Source organism: Oryzias latipes, chromosome 18, assembly GCF_002234675.1.
Source record: "Oryzias latipes chromosome 18, ASM223467v1".
Taxonomy (NCBI): domain Eukaryota; kingdom Metazoa; phylum Chordata; class Actinopteri; order Beloniformes; family Adrianichthyidae; genus Oryzias; species Oryzias latipes.
This window is the reverse complement of record NC_019876.2, coordinates 3,754,564-3,771,980: the sequence shown is the minus strand read 5'-3', so window position 1 is coordinate 3,771,980 and position 17,417 is coordinate 3,754,564. Positions and strand designations below refer to the sequence as shown.

Genomic DNA, 17,417 nt, shown 5'->3' with positions numbered 1-17,417 from the left:
CAGCCTGGGGTCAAATTGACCCAGAGGAACAACAATGTATGCAATATGTGTTTAGTCTATGAAGACTCTCATTCATCCAGGTTGATTCCATTATAACAGTATGTTTAGGGGCTGTCATCTGGAAAGTTAGAAGAAGTCAAAGTCTAACTTTAAAAACTACTTCCAGATGACAGCCCCTAAACTTACTACTATGAATTTGTGTTTAGGACATTGATAATTTTATGCTTAATCAGTTGTCCCCATCAAATTAGGAAAAGAAAAAGAAAAAGAAAAAAATTAACTATTCGTTTTTGAATGACAAATATTGAATTGGGGTCAAATTGACCCCAAGGATAATAGGAGGGTTAAGGGTGTTGACATGTGTCTTTTATACAAAGAACCAGTTCAAACTGGTGTCATTAATACAGGTAACAAGTGGAAGATGGAAGAACTAAGGGTGTATTAGGACTGGAAACATTTGGTCTGCTTAACCATTGTGCTATCCTAGGCACGTTAACATTGGGAGTTGGGTCATTTAGACCCACTAGACAGTGCTCTGAACCTTTTTTCTTCAATGATTTGTGATCTTCACTGGTGTCCATGGATTACTTGAAATCTTTCCACCTTTATCCACCTTTGTCATGGTAGGGAGAACACGTCAATGGTTATCTTGACCCCATTGGATAGCACAAGGGGTAAAGTGAACCAGAGTATGTTTCCCCCATTAATATGGAACACGTTTTTGGTCTGAATCCACCCAAGCGGACCCTGGTCCATGCATTAATTACTTTGCTTAATATAAAGTATCATAAAGTCGACATTTCATTCCCAGGAAATAATGCATTAATTGTTTCAAAGAAAAAACAACACAACTTTGTTTCTCACCAACAATATTTTATTCTTTCAGATTTTTTGTCTTTCGGATGCTTAACAAATAGTCATAATTTTCCAAGAACAGAAAAAAGAAGTTATAGATTTGCAAGTTTTTCAGTAAATTTAGTCATGCAGGATCCAAAACAAGCTGAAAATCAGAGGTCCTTCATCTTAAATGGTCATTCTAACAGTAAAAAAAAGGGAAATAACAGCTCTTAGCTCACTCAGTTCCTTCCCCATGTCAGTAATAAAGCAGAGAACAGATAAATGATAAAGTTGATAAACGACAGTTTCCTTCCCTTTTCAGAATTAGACAGCAGCAGAATTCCTTCAAGTTCAAGTTAACAAATTTGATTAACAGCAGCCAGAACTGATCTTTTTCACACATCCAGGTTCAGAACCAGGATTGGATCAGCACTCTGATGGTTAGTCAAGGTCCCCATGAAAGAAATCTGAAAGAAAAATCATGTGAGACTGATGCTGTTTTTTATGTTTGTTGTCATGATCTGTTTCTATCAGGCTGTTAAAGACGCCTCATAGGATTTTCCTAACTAGAGTGTCTCACCTAAGGAGTCCAGACCATGCTGATCAAGGCTGGAGCTCCACGTCTGTATCTGAGAGATCTGCGTCTTCTAGCTGAACCAGAGCAACCCTGGAAGACAAAGTTCAGACGTTAGAACATTTTCTGTCCTCATAGTTCTCATTAAACGTGTTTATTCAGTAAAGTTTCCATGGAGACGTACCGGCTCACAGATGTTGTTCTTGTTGAGACACAGCTGCAGCTGGCAGTGAAGGTAGACTTCTGAAGGTTCCTTTCCAGAGAACTCAAACATGTTGAAGGAGAAGGAGTTGGAGGTTCCTTGTCCATTTCCCATCACTTGAACTGTTCCATCTGCTGTGTTTGCACAGCTGGTGACAAACAAGAAAAAACAAACTGTCAAAACTTTTGAGAAGGATGGAAAAAACAAAACAATAAATGCCATAAAGCAGCAGTTTGCAAGTTCTGATCAACTCACCCGTCTGTGATCAGGTCATATCTTGGAACGCTGGTGGGTGACTCGTCACTGGTTGCCCAGCAGGAGTCGGTCACCACAGAAACCACCTCTGCATCCAGACCCTCGGTCTCCAGCACAATCCAGATCTTCTGGTTCAGCCTGACATCACTTTTTGGACCCAAAAGTTGGGTTTGGGCAGCATCAGAGTAAGCCTTCATGGTCAAGCTGTAGTGCCACTCTCCAGATTGGAGGAAAACTTTCACAGAGCTGAAAAAAGCAGAAGGTTCGTTCATTAGCCAACCAGTTGATATCAAGTTTCAAATTAGCATTCTAATCCTGGACCTGCCTGATCATCTTTGATCTCAGAAACCAAGGTAAGACCTCATGGACTACCAGTTGCTTTAGGTTACAGCAACCACATGCGAGAACATTCCTGTGTTTTTATGTTCTGGGCTTAAGTCCAAGTCAATGGCTACCCCTGGAGGGTGAACCCAAGTTTGATACGTACTTGTCCAAAATATTGAAGGCCACATTCTGCAGTTCAGGTGCAGGATGGCTGCAGGAGAACTCAATATAGACTTTATCCTGACGAGTGATGAGATCCGAGGAGCTGTTCCGGGTCACAACTGCATTTGTGAAGATGACCTGGCTGTTGTTGGTCTGAGGAATCAGATGTTCAGAAGTAAATCAAAACAATTTCTTGTCAACTGAAAAGGAAATGAATAAAATTCAACAGAAGTTCCTAAATTATAGAGCAGCAGGAGAAACTTAGCAGAGAGAAGGTGGAGATGTTTTTGAGGAGAATGAAGAGTTGGAGGAGGAAACCCACCATGACCTCTGTTCCACAACTGTCACTGCTAAAGCTGAACTCCAGCATGTGACTCTCGGGGTCCATCACACCTGTGCAGGTCTTGTCATTGAGGTGTAGGTGATTGTAGTCGATGCCGTTTTCCTTCAGGAGACAACCCACCAGAGTGAGGGAGGCAGTGTTGTCCTTGCAGACAGTTGGACCTCCTGAACATGTGAACAATGAGTCAAACTATGAAATGTAGTCCTTTTTAAGTTCTGATAATCAGGTCTGACAGCTGACATACCCAGTCTGTTCTGTTCAGTGTACTGTGAGGCATAAATGGCTCTACAGCGGCAGTCAGTGTTTCCGTGGATATCTCCACAGAACTCATGGTCACTGCATTTGTCCTGACAGATGGGCTCAGGGTGGTCTGCAGAGAAGAACAAGTGTTACTCTGAGAATGTAGGGGCTTTGACAAACAAAGATCATTTCTGTAACGTTCTTACGGCACTTAGCTGCTGTCCACCAGTTCTGCACGGTAGCTTGACTCTTCTGGCAGGCTTTGGCGTAGGCCTTAAGGAACTGACACCTGAGACCGTCCACTGCAGGATACTTGTTCAAAGTGCTTCTGCAGGCAGCCATGTATGGCTCTGGATCAACATGAATGTTACAGGAGGAGAATGGTGCAGCTGACAGGACGCCACACCTGTTCAATGCAGGAAAGAGAAGAACAAAGAAGACATTAAACAGATGATCATTTATACTTGTTCTTTATCACTGAAATCACTGAAGATGAATGGATGAATCTGCTTACTGTTGAGCCACAGTAGTGGGGTTAATGGTGTCGTCAGCAGCGTCATTATACAGCTGACATTTGCTGATGACAAACAACACACAGTCAGGACTGTTCTAACTTTCATCAAACAGCAGCAGAGCAGCAATCAGTGAGACTCTGACTTTGTGATCAGATGTTACCTGGAGTCACTGGACAGCCTTGAAGATGAGGAACTGCTAGAGTCTGCACACAGACCCGTAAAAGTGTAACCGACAGGTACATCCATGTAGATCTGAGCTGTGGTTCCATCAAAGAACACAGACACAGATGAACCATTGAGTGAAATATTGGCAGTGACTCCAGTCTGGTCCTTGGAGAGACCAACACCATTAAACGTCTGGACTGAACCACTGAGGGTCACAGGTGAGCCTCCCACCTGTTGGACAGCAGACAGATTGAAGGAGGAAACAGTCAGTAAAACTCCTCAATCATTTTCAGAGCAGAGGAGGTGTGGAGGAGATCAACTCATGAGGTTTTAGTCAGCTTACCATGACCATCTGTCCTTGTAGCAGCTGAATGTCAGCACCCTCACTGAAGTCCAGAGTGAGACTGTCCACAAAGCTCACATCTCTGCGACGCCGTTCCAGAAAGTTGGCCTTCAGAGTGAATCCAGCAGACTGATCCTGCAGCAGAGTGTACTCACACCGGTCTGACACTGAGTTGACATTTCCACTGATGTCAATGACAGAGGGACCAGTGACTGTGCAGAGGTTTCCATGGACGCCTGCAAAGATGGAGACAGGTGAGAGTTTTAAACCAAACTTTGTATAAATAGATCATCTGATTTTCAGAACATGGTTTATCAATACTTTGTTAGTTCTTACCTGTCAGTTCACTGACGGCAAACAGGAAGAGCAGGGGGCGGAGCATGTTGGAGGAGATCAGATCAGGCTGGGAAATAGAAGTAAATATAGATTAAAATCTACAGATTGGAATAGACGACCCATTTTAGAAACCACATTGAGATTTTGTTCAATTGTTCAGAAACATATTTCATTTTCCCCCAAACTAATATTTCAATAAGCAGAAATAAACAGATAATAGAACGACTGGAATGGACTGATTTAAGCTAAAGTGATGCTACCTGATAAAAAGGTATAAATGACTTTGAATCAGTTTGAAACTCTCAACAATTAATGTAAGGAATCATTTTGACAGAAGGATGCTCCAACAGGTCTGCAGTCTGTCTTACCCTCAGCAGACAGGAGGAAGAGTGAAGATGATGATGCTTCTCCTTTTCTCTGAAGATCCTGCTCAGGGTGTTGGTGGAGATCACCGTTGTGTCTCTGGCTCTCTGTCTGCCTCTTTTTATGCTCATTCTGGCCTCTATCCACACCCAGAAGAATTCAAGGGGAGGGCTGGAGGTGTATCACCTGAGGGGAACCAACCTGTAATGTGATGAATCTGCAGCTTGGAATGCAACAGTATGTCCTCTTTAATTAATAATTACATGACTTAGAAACATCAATGTTATTTTTCATAGAGCAAATAAAGTCAATATAATAACTTGAAACAAAAAAACTTCAATGTAAGAAGTTTTATTTTATGTAAACATTTGTCAGAAAATACTTCAGTCATAACGTTTTAAACTTCAAACATTTATAACTTGCATGGATAATTTTTTTTTAAGATATGTGAAAAATTGGAAGAGTAAGTATTTAAAATGTATAAAAATGTTTGTAATATCAAGTTTAAGCAGAATTTATCAATCTGAAAACTTTTGTGGTCCTTTGTAAGTTTAAGGCACTCGCTAACAGGAGAACTGCACAGGTCTTTGTATTTTCAGCACCTTTTAACACCAAAGTACAAAAATTGGCACGTTTAGGGAATATCTTTTAATTGTTTGAGTTTGAAGAAAGAAATTGCACTTTATCATCACTAATGAATCTGAAACTCTAAGCAGGAAGACCAACATTCCTCATTATCCTTGCAGTACAACGTGACGGGATTTAGATCATACTTCTTAATCAAGTTAATAATGAAACACAGCTAAAATTATTACCAAGCCTTATTTCTTTATTTTGAACCATATCTGGATCATGTTGTCAAAACTTTGAATGACACTTTGTGTTTACAGGTCTAAACTAAAACAAAACATTTTAAAACAAATTGTGGATTGGAGGGCACAAAAATCCCCATCCGTCTGCTGAGGTTTAGTTAAATATTTCACTAGAGTCAAGAAAAGTTTCAATATTTAAACTAGTATATCGCCGCATATGTTCAATCTTAAACAATTATTCAATGTTTAGTACAACACACCTGACCTACTTCATCTTTACTTGACCTGTTGGATTTGTTTGTAGTTCAAAGTACAGATGAAATGACTCACAGCCAGCTTGAATGCAGCTAAACTTGAATAAGTTCACAAGAAATCAGCAGATCATGCAGAATCTAATGAAGAGAATTAGGTTTCCTTTGGACTTATTACATTGGAATGTAATTGTGTGGCTTTCTTGTTTTATTACCATCCATCATGCAGAGTTTGTCATCTTTCATTTGGGCTGACTGGTAGGACTACATGTACTTGTTGATGCCATTGCTACATCTTCCAAGGTCAGCCTTAGTCACATGTACCCATATGGCTTTTGCTGGGTTTTGGGTTGTTACAGAGAGGAGCAGCGGCATAGTAAGGGGAGTGCAGGTGTGTCTTCCAGGTTCTTTTTAGGCTTATATGACCACCTTAGGGGAGGTCATGAGAATGGTGCATACTATTGCCATGTGTGTGGTGTGTGGATAGTAAAGCATTCATAAGGCTAATGGAGGTTCCATGCAATTATGGCCCATGGGCGATGCTGTTGTACGGTGCCCTTATGCCACACTTCAGTCATTAGTAAGGTGTGAGCACTAGCCCCATAGTGACCCACGGGGTGTGCATGTGAGAGTTAAGGACGTCTAGGACACCCGAGGGATATCCAAACAAACTACACTCTGATTTTCCCCTTTATTCTAAATCTTAACAATCAAGTTGCAACACAAGGAGAGCACTATTTATTGAGTAAATGGGTTCCTTAGTACACAGGATTTGGAGGCTAAAAAAAAATATCAGTACGACACACCTGACCCTCTTCATCTTTACGTGACCTTTTGCTCCAACCTCAGCACCATTTTACCAACATAATTATTTTTACTCCCCTCAGCGTGTCCAAACCATCTGCATCCCTGCATGTATCTCCAAAACACCTACCATGAGCTGTTCCTCTGATGAACTCATTCCTCATCCTCTCCATCCTTCTAAAGAAAACTACAACATCTATATCTCTGTCACCTCCATTCTGCCTCTTGTCTGTGTATCAGTGTCTCTACAACAACAACATGTCTCCTTTCACCACAGTCTTCTACAGCTTTTCTTTCATTCTTGATAACTTAATCACTTCGATCCAGTTGAAACCTTCTTCCACCTGCTTGCAAACAGTTGTTCTTTTTACACTTTCTCCATCTCCCTCAGGCAAATGGAGCCACATAGAGAGTGATGAAAATGTTCAATGAAGAAGATTTTAAGTCTAGATGCCATGATTTATCTTCAAGACATCACCCGGATCTATTGTTTGAGAAGTTTTCTTTTTCACTTTAGGTTTCGGTTAAGTCAAAGCTTTTAGTCCCAAACTCAGCTGAAATGGCTCACAGCCAGCTTGAATGCAGCTAAACTTGTATTTGTTCACAAGAAATCAGCTTGGCTGAATTTAATAAAGATAATTAGGTTTATTTTGGACTTATTACATTGGAAGGTAATTGTGTGACATTCTTGTTTTATTACCATCCATCATGCAGAGTTTGTCATCTTTCATTTGTGAAGAAATTTCTGACATCATTGTAAAAGGAAAGAAAATGCAAATTAACTAAACTGCTCATTAGTTTAAAGCATCTCAACCTAGTTCCCCTCGTGTAACGTGGGTTGGGCTGACTGGTAGGACTAGATGTACTTGTTGATGCCATTGCTACATCTTCCAAGGTCAGCCTTAGTCACATGTACCCATATGGCTTTTTCTGGGTTTGGGGTTGTTACAGAGAGGAGCAGTGCCTTTGTAAGGGGAGTGCAGGTGTGTCTTCCAGGTTCTTTTTAGGCTTATACCACCACCTTAGGGGAGGTCATGAGAATGGTGCATACTATTGCCATGTGTGTGGTGTGTGGATAGTAAAGCATTCATAAGGCTAATGGAGGTTCCATGCAATTATGGCCCATGGGCGATGCTGTTGTACGGTGCCCTTATGCCACACTTCAGTCATTAGTAAGGTGTGAGCACTAGCCCCATAGTGACCCGCGGGGTGTGCATGTGATACGTAACCCTTGTGCTTAGATGACCCCACCCTTACATTGACGTGTTCTCCCTACCATGACAAAGGTGGATAAAGGTGGAAGGATTTCATGTAATCCATGGACACCAGTGAAGATCACAAATCATTGAAGAAAAAAAGGTTCAGAGCTGTCTGTCTAGTGGGTCTAGATGACCCAACTTCCAATGTTAAAGTGCTTAGGATGGCACAAGGGTTAAGGGCCTCTACGACACCTTTGGGATATCCAAACCAACTACACTCTGATTTTCCCCTGTTTTATTTTAAAAATCAGGTTGCAACACAAGGAGAGCACTCTTAATTGAATTAATGGATTCCTCACATAATAAACAGGATTTAGAGGCAAAAAAAAAAAATATTAGTACGACACACCTGACCCTCTTCATCTTTACGTGACCTTTTGCTCCAACCTCAGCACCATTTTACCAACATAATCATTTTTACTCCCCTCAGCGTGTCCAAACCATCTGCATCCCTGCATGTATCTCCAAAACACCTACCATGAGCTGTTCCTCTGATGAACTCATTCCTCATCCTCTCCATCCTTCCAAAGAAAACTACAACATCTATATATCTGCCACTTCTACCTCTGCCTCTTATCTGTGTATCAGAGACTCTAAACCAACAACATGGCTCCTTTCACCACAGTCTTCTACAGCTTTTCTTTAATTCTTGATGACTTTATCACTTTGATTATATTGACTTCTTCCACCTGCTTGCAAACAGTTGTTCACCTCGTTTTACACTTCCTCCATCTCCCCCAGGCAGATGAAGGCACTTGCAGAGTGCTGAAAAGTTTTGGTTAAGTCAAAGCTTTCAGTACTAAGCTTAGATGAAATGGCTCACAGCCAGCTTGAATGCAGCTAAACTTGTATTTGTTCACAAGAAATCAGCTTGGCAGAATTTAATAAAGATAATTAGGTTTCCTTTGGACTTATTACTTTGGAATGTAATTGTGTGGCATTCTTGTTTTATTACCATCCATCATGCAGAGTTTGACATCTTTCATTTGTCAAACAATTTCTCACATTGAACGAAAATGAAAATTAATTAAATTACTCATTGGTTTAAAGCAGGGGTGTCCAAAGTTTTTTTGGTGAGGGCCAAATACAGAAAAATGAGCAAAGGTCCGGGCCGCACACAAGAGGTGACATATTGACACATGATTACTGTGTATTTCTAACTCACCTATAATGTGAAGAACATTGCTCTCAGTGGGAGCAGCGATGCTGATCTGTGCCACATAAAACAAGCGCACATCAAAATGAAACATTCACTCAGACAATGAAACCTCCTTCCAACCAGGCAGTTCAGAACGGGTTGATTGAGCAGCTGAAGCCAGCAGATCTTTACATACTTAGCCGTTAGTGTGGTTGACTGGCAGAGTGCACGATTTTGTAGTTTATAAAGAGTCGACTGTTTTCTCAGAAAAGTAGACCAAGAAAAACGGGGCTTATGGGTGACCGAGGACAATTTTACAATAAACGCACACAATTTAAAAAGCTTCATTTTACAATTACACTCTGTGACAAAATATGCAGCTATGAACAAAAAAAAAATCTAAAAAACAAAACAAGTTCTTTTTTACATAAGGGAATACTTTTTCTTAATTCAGAATGCATTTTCTTCACCTTTTAGGTTCACTATCTCTGTGAAGCGTGCAAACATGGCCTTGCGAACAGCATCCCTGTAGGTGTCAGACGGAGACGGCTCATAGGAGCTTCCTTTACTTCCTAAGCCTGTGGCCTTTGCTCTTATGAAGCCTGTGGGGAGACGTGAAGGCCATCATTAGGAGAGACAGACAGGCAGGCGGCAACCCCTCATGTAACGCTGCAAATTACACGAGGAAACTAGTAAAGGAGGCCTGGATGGACGGCGTGTGTTGACTCACCGAGATGGGAAAAAAACTGTTGTTTAGCTTGCAGGCTGGCTGCCATTTGCTTGAATTTCTGTGCTCGTTCGGCACCTGTGTACGAAGCGTAGCTGCTCTGATGCTTGGTCTCATAGTGCCGACAGACATTATACTCTTTCATCACGGCAACATCTTCAGTGCAAATCAAACAGATACACTTTCCGTTGATTTCCTTAAAGAAATATTAATTTTTCCCACCGTGTTTGAAATCTTCTACATTCACTTGCTATCTTGCGTTTCTTCGGTGCTGCCATTTCTGGTGACTCGTAGTAAATATTCTTCTTTGCTTAATTTTGTTTAGTGGAGAAACACCTGTTGAACCTTTCCTGCGCGGGACTTCTCTTTGCTTTTCTCTCTTTCCGACCGTGGTCAGAAGCGATGGGGAGATTTCCTCCAGGGCCCAATGCGATTCTCCTTTCGGTTCATTTTCCCGTTCGGAACCCTCAGCCACAGAGTGGATTAAGAATGACTCCAAATAGTTATTCTGGGGGGGAACACCTTCTGTAGCTGCCACATTTTTTTTTGAATTTAGTGCGTCTTTTTTGATGGGTTTAAGGTTATTTTAAATGTGTAGTTTTATAAGCCACCTGTAGATGTCACTGCGGTCAAATTAAGTTAGAAAAAAGCAGAGAAGGAAAAAGAGAAAAGGAGAGCACGTCGTAAGCTCCAGAAGGAAGATCAGCGTCAATCAAGAAAAGAAAATTAAGAAAGAAAGAAGGTTCTAATTCCCAACCGGGTTCTAATTCTCTTTTTGGCAGCATACAGCCAACGAGGTTATTTTATGTTGGTATTTTTATTGTGAGTGTAAATGTTTTTTTTGAAACTTGTACTTGTTTTGATAAGCATTAATTGTTTTGTTTGTGCTTTCTATAGTTTTCACGGTGTGTGTACGACATTAAAGACACCCGTTTAAGAAAACCACTTGTGTCTGGACTGACTGCAAGGGAATTACACCTTCTATTTATTAAAATGCTCCGTCCTCCGAACACACAATATATCGACCCCCCACACCTCCGCTCCGTGCTCACACACCCATCTCCACCTTCACGCGCTCCTCCCCCTCTCTCTCGTGGCACGCGCCTCGCTCAGCACACACACTCCGCTACACACCTTTCTGTGACCGACTCCATCTAGTGTTGAAACTGAGAAGTGCAACAGAGTTGAGCTCAAGCGCCATGTGCGGGCCACATTCAATTATATTTTCAAAATGTGCTGCGGGCCAATAGAAACAGTCCCGCGGGCCGCAGTTTGCCCGCGGGCCGTAGTTTGGACACCCCTAGTTCAAAGCATCTAAACCTAGTTCCCCATTAACTGTTGGGCCGCTCCCGTTCAAGTACAGCACCACGAAGCGAGCATACTATCTAGATAGAGGAGAAAAAGAGCCAGGCAAATTGAACGTGGAGCCATGTCCGAAAGAACGCTTTAGGGAACTATAAATTTAACCACCAAAAACCAACCCGGAAGACGACACGAAGCTTAACATCCAAATCCAAAGCTTCCACTGGCATAATATGTTATAAGCTTAAGTTACATCCAAAATTTAGAAGCTTCCTTCTGAGTACTACGAACAAGCTTAAATGCTATAATATCGACGCTACCATCCAGCATACTATGATACGAGCTTAAGGAAACTCCAATTTTCAAGCTTAAGAACATCCTAAATTTGAGGCTTCCACCTGGCAATATAGTTTTCAAACATCTGTAATCCAAGCATTTGTATTCCATTCTGATGCTATCATATTGGATGATTCAAGTAAGAAATCTCATTGAAACGTGGACAAGGTTTACCACCCCATCACTTTCAGTGCAGAAATAGGTACGTGGGGCTCCGGTCGTCGTTGCAGCTCCAGATCAAGGAGTGCAGGGGCAACCATCTGCAGGGAAGATGCAGGACGAGCAGAGACTGTGGAACTTGGAAGCCAGCCGACTCTGTCGAGGGTTTTACATCATCCACCAGAAACGGAAGTGCTGACCGGGGAGTAGGGGTCGCATGCTCAGGAAGCGATGCATAGATAAAGACAAAGCAGTATTAGCCTTGGCTAATACTTAGACAGCTTTAACAGAAAGAAACAAAACAGGGAGCCACCACAACAAAGCCAGCACCGAATGACGGCCAAAATTCACATCCGGCTCCTAAATAAAACACAGCAACAGAGAAATAGGCCAAAAGCCACAACAAAGTCAGCCAGCATTAGAAACTTGTCCAGGTGAGGACCGCCAGCCTTCATAACCACAGAAAAGAACCCATAACCCCGAAATGACACCAGGACGACGCAGAGACACACAGCAGAATCCGAACCAGGAGCATACGATTACTCTTAAGAAAGGAACTACAAATCCCATGGTCCTTTGTGGCGTAACGTCACCGGCGACTAGGTAAACACAGAACCAGGGAGATCCAGGAGTGAGGAAAAAGCCTCAACACATGAACACAGTGGAAATAGACAGCATGCACGCTGACTATAGTGGTGATCACAGCTTCCGTGGGGGCCCTGACCTCCCCCAGACGAGCGCCACTGACAACCCGAACACACCAGGACGCATCCCCCCGCAGACGCATGCCTGAGACGCGGGGCGCTGCTACACCGAATGACGGAGGAGCCGCAACGCCTCCGTATTTTGCTGATAAAAAGGGGGAGACGGAGGCCCCCACATCTGAAGAAGGGGAACCATCAAATCCAAAGAAGAACGGGAAGACACAACACGGCGAGAAGGTGAGATGGAGAACCGGCAATGAACGCAGTGCTGCGGTAAAGGAAGAGAATGAACAACTGCACACCTGGACTTAAATAGGACGCTGAACAGGTGAGATGATTACACTGCTAGAGTAGTCTGCCTGAAAGGCGCCCAAGGTCGCTCACTTTCGCTCAGAGAAAGCCCAAAGACATAGCTTTATTCATTGGTTTGAACAGGTTGTGTGTTTCTTTAACACTCTTGGTCTTATAGAGCTAAACTTAGATTCACGGAGTTGGCATTCTTTTACCAAGAAAGTAATGTATCAATAGTTTCAAAGAAAAACAGAGCTCAACTGTTTTTGTCATCCACAAATTTTATTCATTTTTTTTGTCTTTTCAATGCTTAACAGATGATGAATCAAAAAAAAAGGAAAACATTTTGATTTTCAATCAAGTGTTCTAAAAAACAGAAAAAGGAAACAATTAAATTAAAAACAAGATTAAAAAGGACAATGTGAGGTATTTGAAGCAGTGCACTGTTTGACTTCAAACTATAGGCAGCTGTTAAGCTTTCTAACAATCTTAACTCTATTGTCTTCAGACTGTCTGTGACAAAATCAATCAAAATGATGGTGAGAAAAATATAATGAAAGACACATTCTTTTCCAGGTTTTATCATTCACTACAAATGAATTTTGGAATCAGAAGATTGACTTTAAATTTTTTTAATAAAATTTGATTAGAGTAAAAAAAAAACGGCTTTCCATATCAATAATAAAGCAGAGAACAGATGAATTATAAAGTTAATAAAGTGACAGTTTCCTTCCCTTTTCAGAATTAGACAGCAGCAGAAATCCTGCAGTTCAAGTTAACAAATTTGATTAACAGCAGCCAGAACTGATCTTTTTCACACATCCAGGTTCAGAACCAGGATTGGATCAGCACTCTGATGGTTAGTCAAGGTCCCCATGAAAGAAATCTGGAAGAAAAATCAGAACAATGTGAGACTGATGCCTTTTTTATATGTTTGTTGTCATGATCTGTATCTATCAGGCTGTTAAAGACGCCTCATAGGATTTTCCTAACTAGAGTGTCTTACCTAAGGAGTCCAGACCATGCTGATCAAGGCTGGAGCTCCACGTCTGTATCTGAGAGATCTGCGTCTTCTAGCTGAACCAGAGCAACCCTGGAAGACAAAGTTCAGACGTTAGAACATTTTCTGTCCTCATAGTTCTCATTAAACGTGTTTATTCAGTAAAGTTTCCATGGAGACGTACCGGCTCACAGATGTTGTTCTTGTTGAGACACAGCTGCAGCTGGCAGTGAAGGTAGACTTCTGAAGGTTCCTTTCCAGAGAACTCAAACATGTTGAAGGAGAAGGAGTTGGAGGTTCCTTCTCCATTTCCCATCACTTGAACTGTTCCATCCTCTGCATTTGCACAGCTGGTGACAAACAAGAAAAAACAATCTATTGTCAGAACTTTTAGATGGTTGCCTTGAAGCAGGAGGTTCTGATCGTCTCACCCGTCTGTGATCAGGTCATATCTGGGAGAGCTGCTGGGTGAGTTCCCACTGGTTGCCCAGCAGGAGTCGGTCACCACAGAAACCACCTCTGCATCCAGACCGTTGGTCTCCAGCACAATCCAGATCTTCTGGTTCAGCCTGACATCACTCTTTGGACCCAAAAGTTGGGTTTGGGCAGCATCAGAGTAAGCCTTCATGGTCAAGTTGTAGTGCCACTCTCCAGACTCAAGGACAACTTCCACAGAGCTGAAGAGAACAAAGAAGATTATTAAACACAGAAGCTCAAATTAGGATTCTACTCTTAGACCCGCCAGATCCTGTTTGATTTCAGAAACTAAGGTTAGACCACATGGACTACCAGTTGCTGAAAGTTCCTTTCCAGTGTTTTTATGTTCTGGACTTGATTCCAGATACATGCAGATGGTTGTGTTAAAAAGAGTGTTTCCAGTGAAATTTAAGTCATGTCATATGTGCCACTTGCTGAGTTGTTTCGTAGCGACCCCAAAAAAAGGAGAAGCCAAGTTTGATACGTACTTGTCCAAAATATTGAAGGCCACATTCTGCAGTTCAGGTGCAGGATGGCTGCAGGAGAACTCAATATAGACTTTATCCTGACGGGTGATGAGGTCCGAGGAGCTGTCCCGGGTCACAACTGCATTTGTGAAGATGACCTGGCTGTTGTTGGTCTGAGGAATCAGATGTTCAGAAGTAAATCAAAACATTTTTTTGTCAACGGAAAATGAAATGAATGAAACTTAGCAGATATTTGTAAACTATAGAGAAGGAGAAAATGTTTTTCAGGAAAATAAAGAATTGGAGGAGGAAACCCACCATGACCTCTGTTCCACAACTGTCACTGCTAAAGCTGAACTCCAGCATGTGACTCTCGGGGTCCATCACACCTGTGCAGGTCTTGTCATTGAGGTGTAGGTGATTGTAGTCGATGCCGTTTTCCTTCAGGAGACAACCCACCAGAGTGAGTGAGGCAGTGTTGTCCTTGCAGACAGTTGGACCTCCTGAACATGTGAACAATGAGTCAAACTATGAAATGTAGTCCTTTTAAGTTCTGATAATCAGGTCTGACAGCTGACATACCCAGTCTGTTCTGTTCAGTGTACTGTGAGGCATAAATGGCTCTACAGCGGCAGTCAGTGTTTCCGTGGATATCTCCACAGAACTCATGGTCACTGCATTTGTCCTGACAGATGGGCTCAGGGTGGTCTGCAGAGAAGAACAAGTGTGTTACTCTGAGAATGTAGGGGCTTTGACAAACAAAGATCATTTCTGTAACGTTCTTACGGCACTTAGCTGCTGTCCACCAGTTCTGCACGGTAGATTGTCTCTTCTGGCAGGCTTTGGCGTAGGCCTTAAGGAACTGACACCTGAGACCGTCCACTGCAGGATACTTGTTCAAAGTATTTCTGCAGGCAAGTATGTATGGCTCTGGATCAACATAAATGTTACAGGAGGAGAATGGTGCAGCTGACAGGACGCCACACCTGTTCAATGCAGAAAAGAGAAGAACAGAGAAAACATTAAACAGATGATTATTTATACTTGTTCTTTATCATTGATGTCACTGAAGATGAATGGAGGAATCTGCTTACTGTGCAATCACACTATCGGGGTCAATGGTGTCATCAGCAGGATCCTCATACACTTCCTGACAGCTGCTGATGACAAACAACACATAGTCAGGACTGTTCTAATCTTTTATCAAACAGCAGCAGAGCAGCAATCAGCGAGACTCTGACTTTGTGATCAGATGTTACCTGGAGTCACTGGACAGCCTTGAAGATGAGGAACTGCTAGAGTCTGCACACAGACCCGTAAAAGTGTAACCGACGGGTACATCCATGTAGATATGAGCTGTGGTTCCATCAAAGAACACAGACACAGATGAACCATTGAGTGAAAAATCAGCAGTGACTCCAGTCTGGTCCTTGGAGAGACCAACACCATTAAATGTCTGGACTAAACCACTGAGGGTCACAGGTGAGCCTCCCACCTGTTGGACAGCAGACAGATTGAAGGAGGAAACAGTCAGTAAAACTCCTCAATCATTTTCAGAGCAGAGGAGGTGTGGAGGAGATCAACTCATGAGGTTTTAGTCAGCTTACCATGACCATCTGTCCTTGTAGCAGCTGAATGTCATCATCCTCACTGAAGTCCAGAGTGAGACTGTCCACAAAGCTCACATCTCTGCGACGCCGTTCCAGAAAGTTGGCCTTCAGAGTGAATCCAGTAGACTGATCCTGCAGCAGAGTGTACTCACACCGGTCTGACACTGAGTTGACATTTCCACTGATGTCAATGACAGAGGGACCAGTGACTGTGCAGAGGTTTCCATGGACGCCTGCAAAGATGGAGACAGGTGAGAGTTTTAAACCAAACTTTGTATAAATAGATCATCTGATTTTCAGAACATGGTTTATCAATACTTTGTTAGTTCTTACCTGTCAGTTCACTGACGGCAAACAGGAAGAGCAGGGGGCGGAGCATGTTGGAGGAGATCAGATCAGGCTGGGAAATAGAAGTAAATATAGATTAAAATCTACAGATTGGAAAAGACGACCCATTTTATAAACCACATTGAGATTTTGTTCAATTGTTCAGAAACATATTTCATTTTCCCCCAAACTAATATTTCAATAAGCAGAAATAAACAGATTATAGAACGACTGAAATGGACTGATTTAAGCAAAAGTGATGCTACCTGATAAAAAGGAATAAATGACTTTGAATCAGTTTGAAACTCTCAACAATTCATGTAAGGAATCATTTTGACAGAAGGATGCTCCAACAGGTCTGCAGTCTGTCTTACCCTCAGCAGACAGGAGGAAGAGTGAAGATGATGATGCTTCTCCTTTTCTCTGAAGATCCTGCTCAGGGTGTTGGTGGAGATCACCGTTGTGTCTCTGGCTCTCTGTCTGCCTCTTTTTATGCTCATTCTGGCCTCTATCCACACCCAGAAGAATTCAAGGGGAGGGCTGGAGGTGTATCACCTGAGGGGAACCAACCTGTAATGTGATGAATCAGCAGCTTGGAATGTACCATTGTGTATTTGTTTTTAATTACAATTTTCATTAGTTTAGTACAAAATAATTCCCGGAATTTGGAGTTGGATAACATAGAAATAAAGTTAGAAACATTACCTTTCTTTACTCAATAAAATGTTTAGAGAAATTTAAGTTATAATAAATTATTTTTTTCATTTCTCAAAAAAAGTGAAAATGATTCCGTCAAAACTTTTCCTTTAAAAATTAATATTTTTGATATAACTTACAGGGGTATATTTTCTGAATATGAGTAATTTTTTAATAAATTCAAAGGTTTTGGTGGAGTTAACAACAATTGCAAGCTAAAGTTACACATCTGAAAACATTTGTGGTATTTTATTCATTTTCGGCGCTCGCTAACTTTTTCATATTTTTATCAGCATTGCATTGAAAAGGTTTTTACTAATTTTTTCACTTTGGGGTTTGGCAAAAGAAATCTCTAAGCAGTATTTTGTGTTCTGCCAGCAGGACTTTCGGATACGACC

General features: G+C 41.8%; 2 protein-coding genes and 1 long non-coding RNA gene across 3 annotated transcripts; all 3 read right to left on the bottom strand.

The window, feature by feature from the left end:
* Positions 1 to 852: 852 nt before the first annotated feature.
* On the bottom strand, positions 853 to 9,795 carry LOC101156852. Its single transcript, XM_023948988.1, has 15 exons — positions 9,654 to 9,795; positions 9,394 to 9,525; positions 4,665 to 4,798; positions 4,297 to 4,363; positions 3,961 to 4,196; positions 3,613 to 3,848; positions 3,452 to 3,514; positions 3,144 to 3,343; positions 2,942 to 3,067; positions 2,677 to 2,861; positions 2,356 to 2,507; positions 1,869 to 2,114; positions 1,596 to 1,761; positions 1,418 to 1,504; positions 853 to 1,304 (listed from the first exon to the last, which is right to left on the bottom strand). Exons 1-14 carry the CDS (start codon positions 9,793 to 9,795, stop codon positions 1,418 to 1,420), a joined length of 2,172 nt encoding a protein of 723 aa, XP_023804756.1. The 3' UTR covers positions 853 to 1,304.
* Positions 9,796 to 9,956: 161 nt separating this feature from the next.
* On the bottom strand, positions 9,957 to 10,854 carry LOC111949294. Its single transcript, XR_002875310.1, has 2 exons — positions 10,629 to 10,854; positions 9,957 to 10,172 (listed from the first exon to the last, which is right to left on the bottom strand). It is a non-coding gene; the product is annotated as an uncharacterized LOC111949294 (long non-coding RNA).
* A 2,405-nt stretch (positions 10,855 to 13,259) lies between these two features.
* On the bottom strand, positions 13,260 to 16,823 carry LOC105356343 (alpha-tectorin-like). Its single transcript, XM_023948987.1, has 13 exons — positions 16,698 to 16,823; positions 16,330 to 16,396; positions 15,994 to 16,229; positions 15,646 to 15,881; positions 15,481 to 15,546; positions 15,173 to 15,372; positions 14,969 to 15,094; positions 14,705 to 14,889; positions 14,408 to 14,559; positions 13,874 to 14,119; positions 13,627 to 13,792; positions 13,449 to 13,535; positions 13,260 to 13,328 (listed from the first exon to the last, which is right to left on the bottom strand). Exons 1-12 carry the CDS (start codon positions 16,821 to 16,823, stop codon positions 13,449 to 13,451), a joined length of 1,893 nt encoding a protein of 630 aa, XP_023804755.1. The 3' UTR covers positions 13,260 to 13,328.
* Between the last annotated feature and the right edge of the window lie 594 nt (positions 16,824 to 17,417).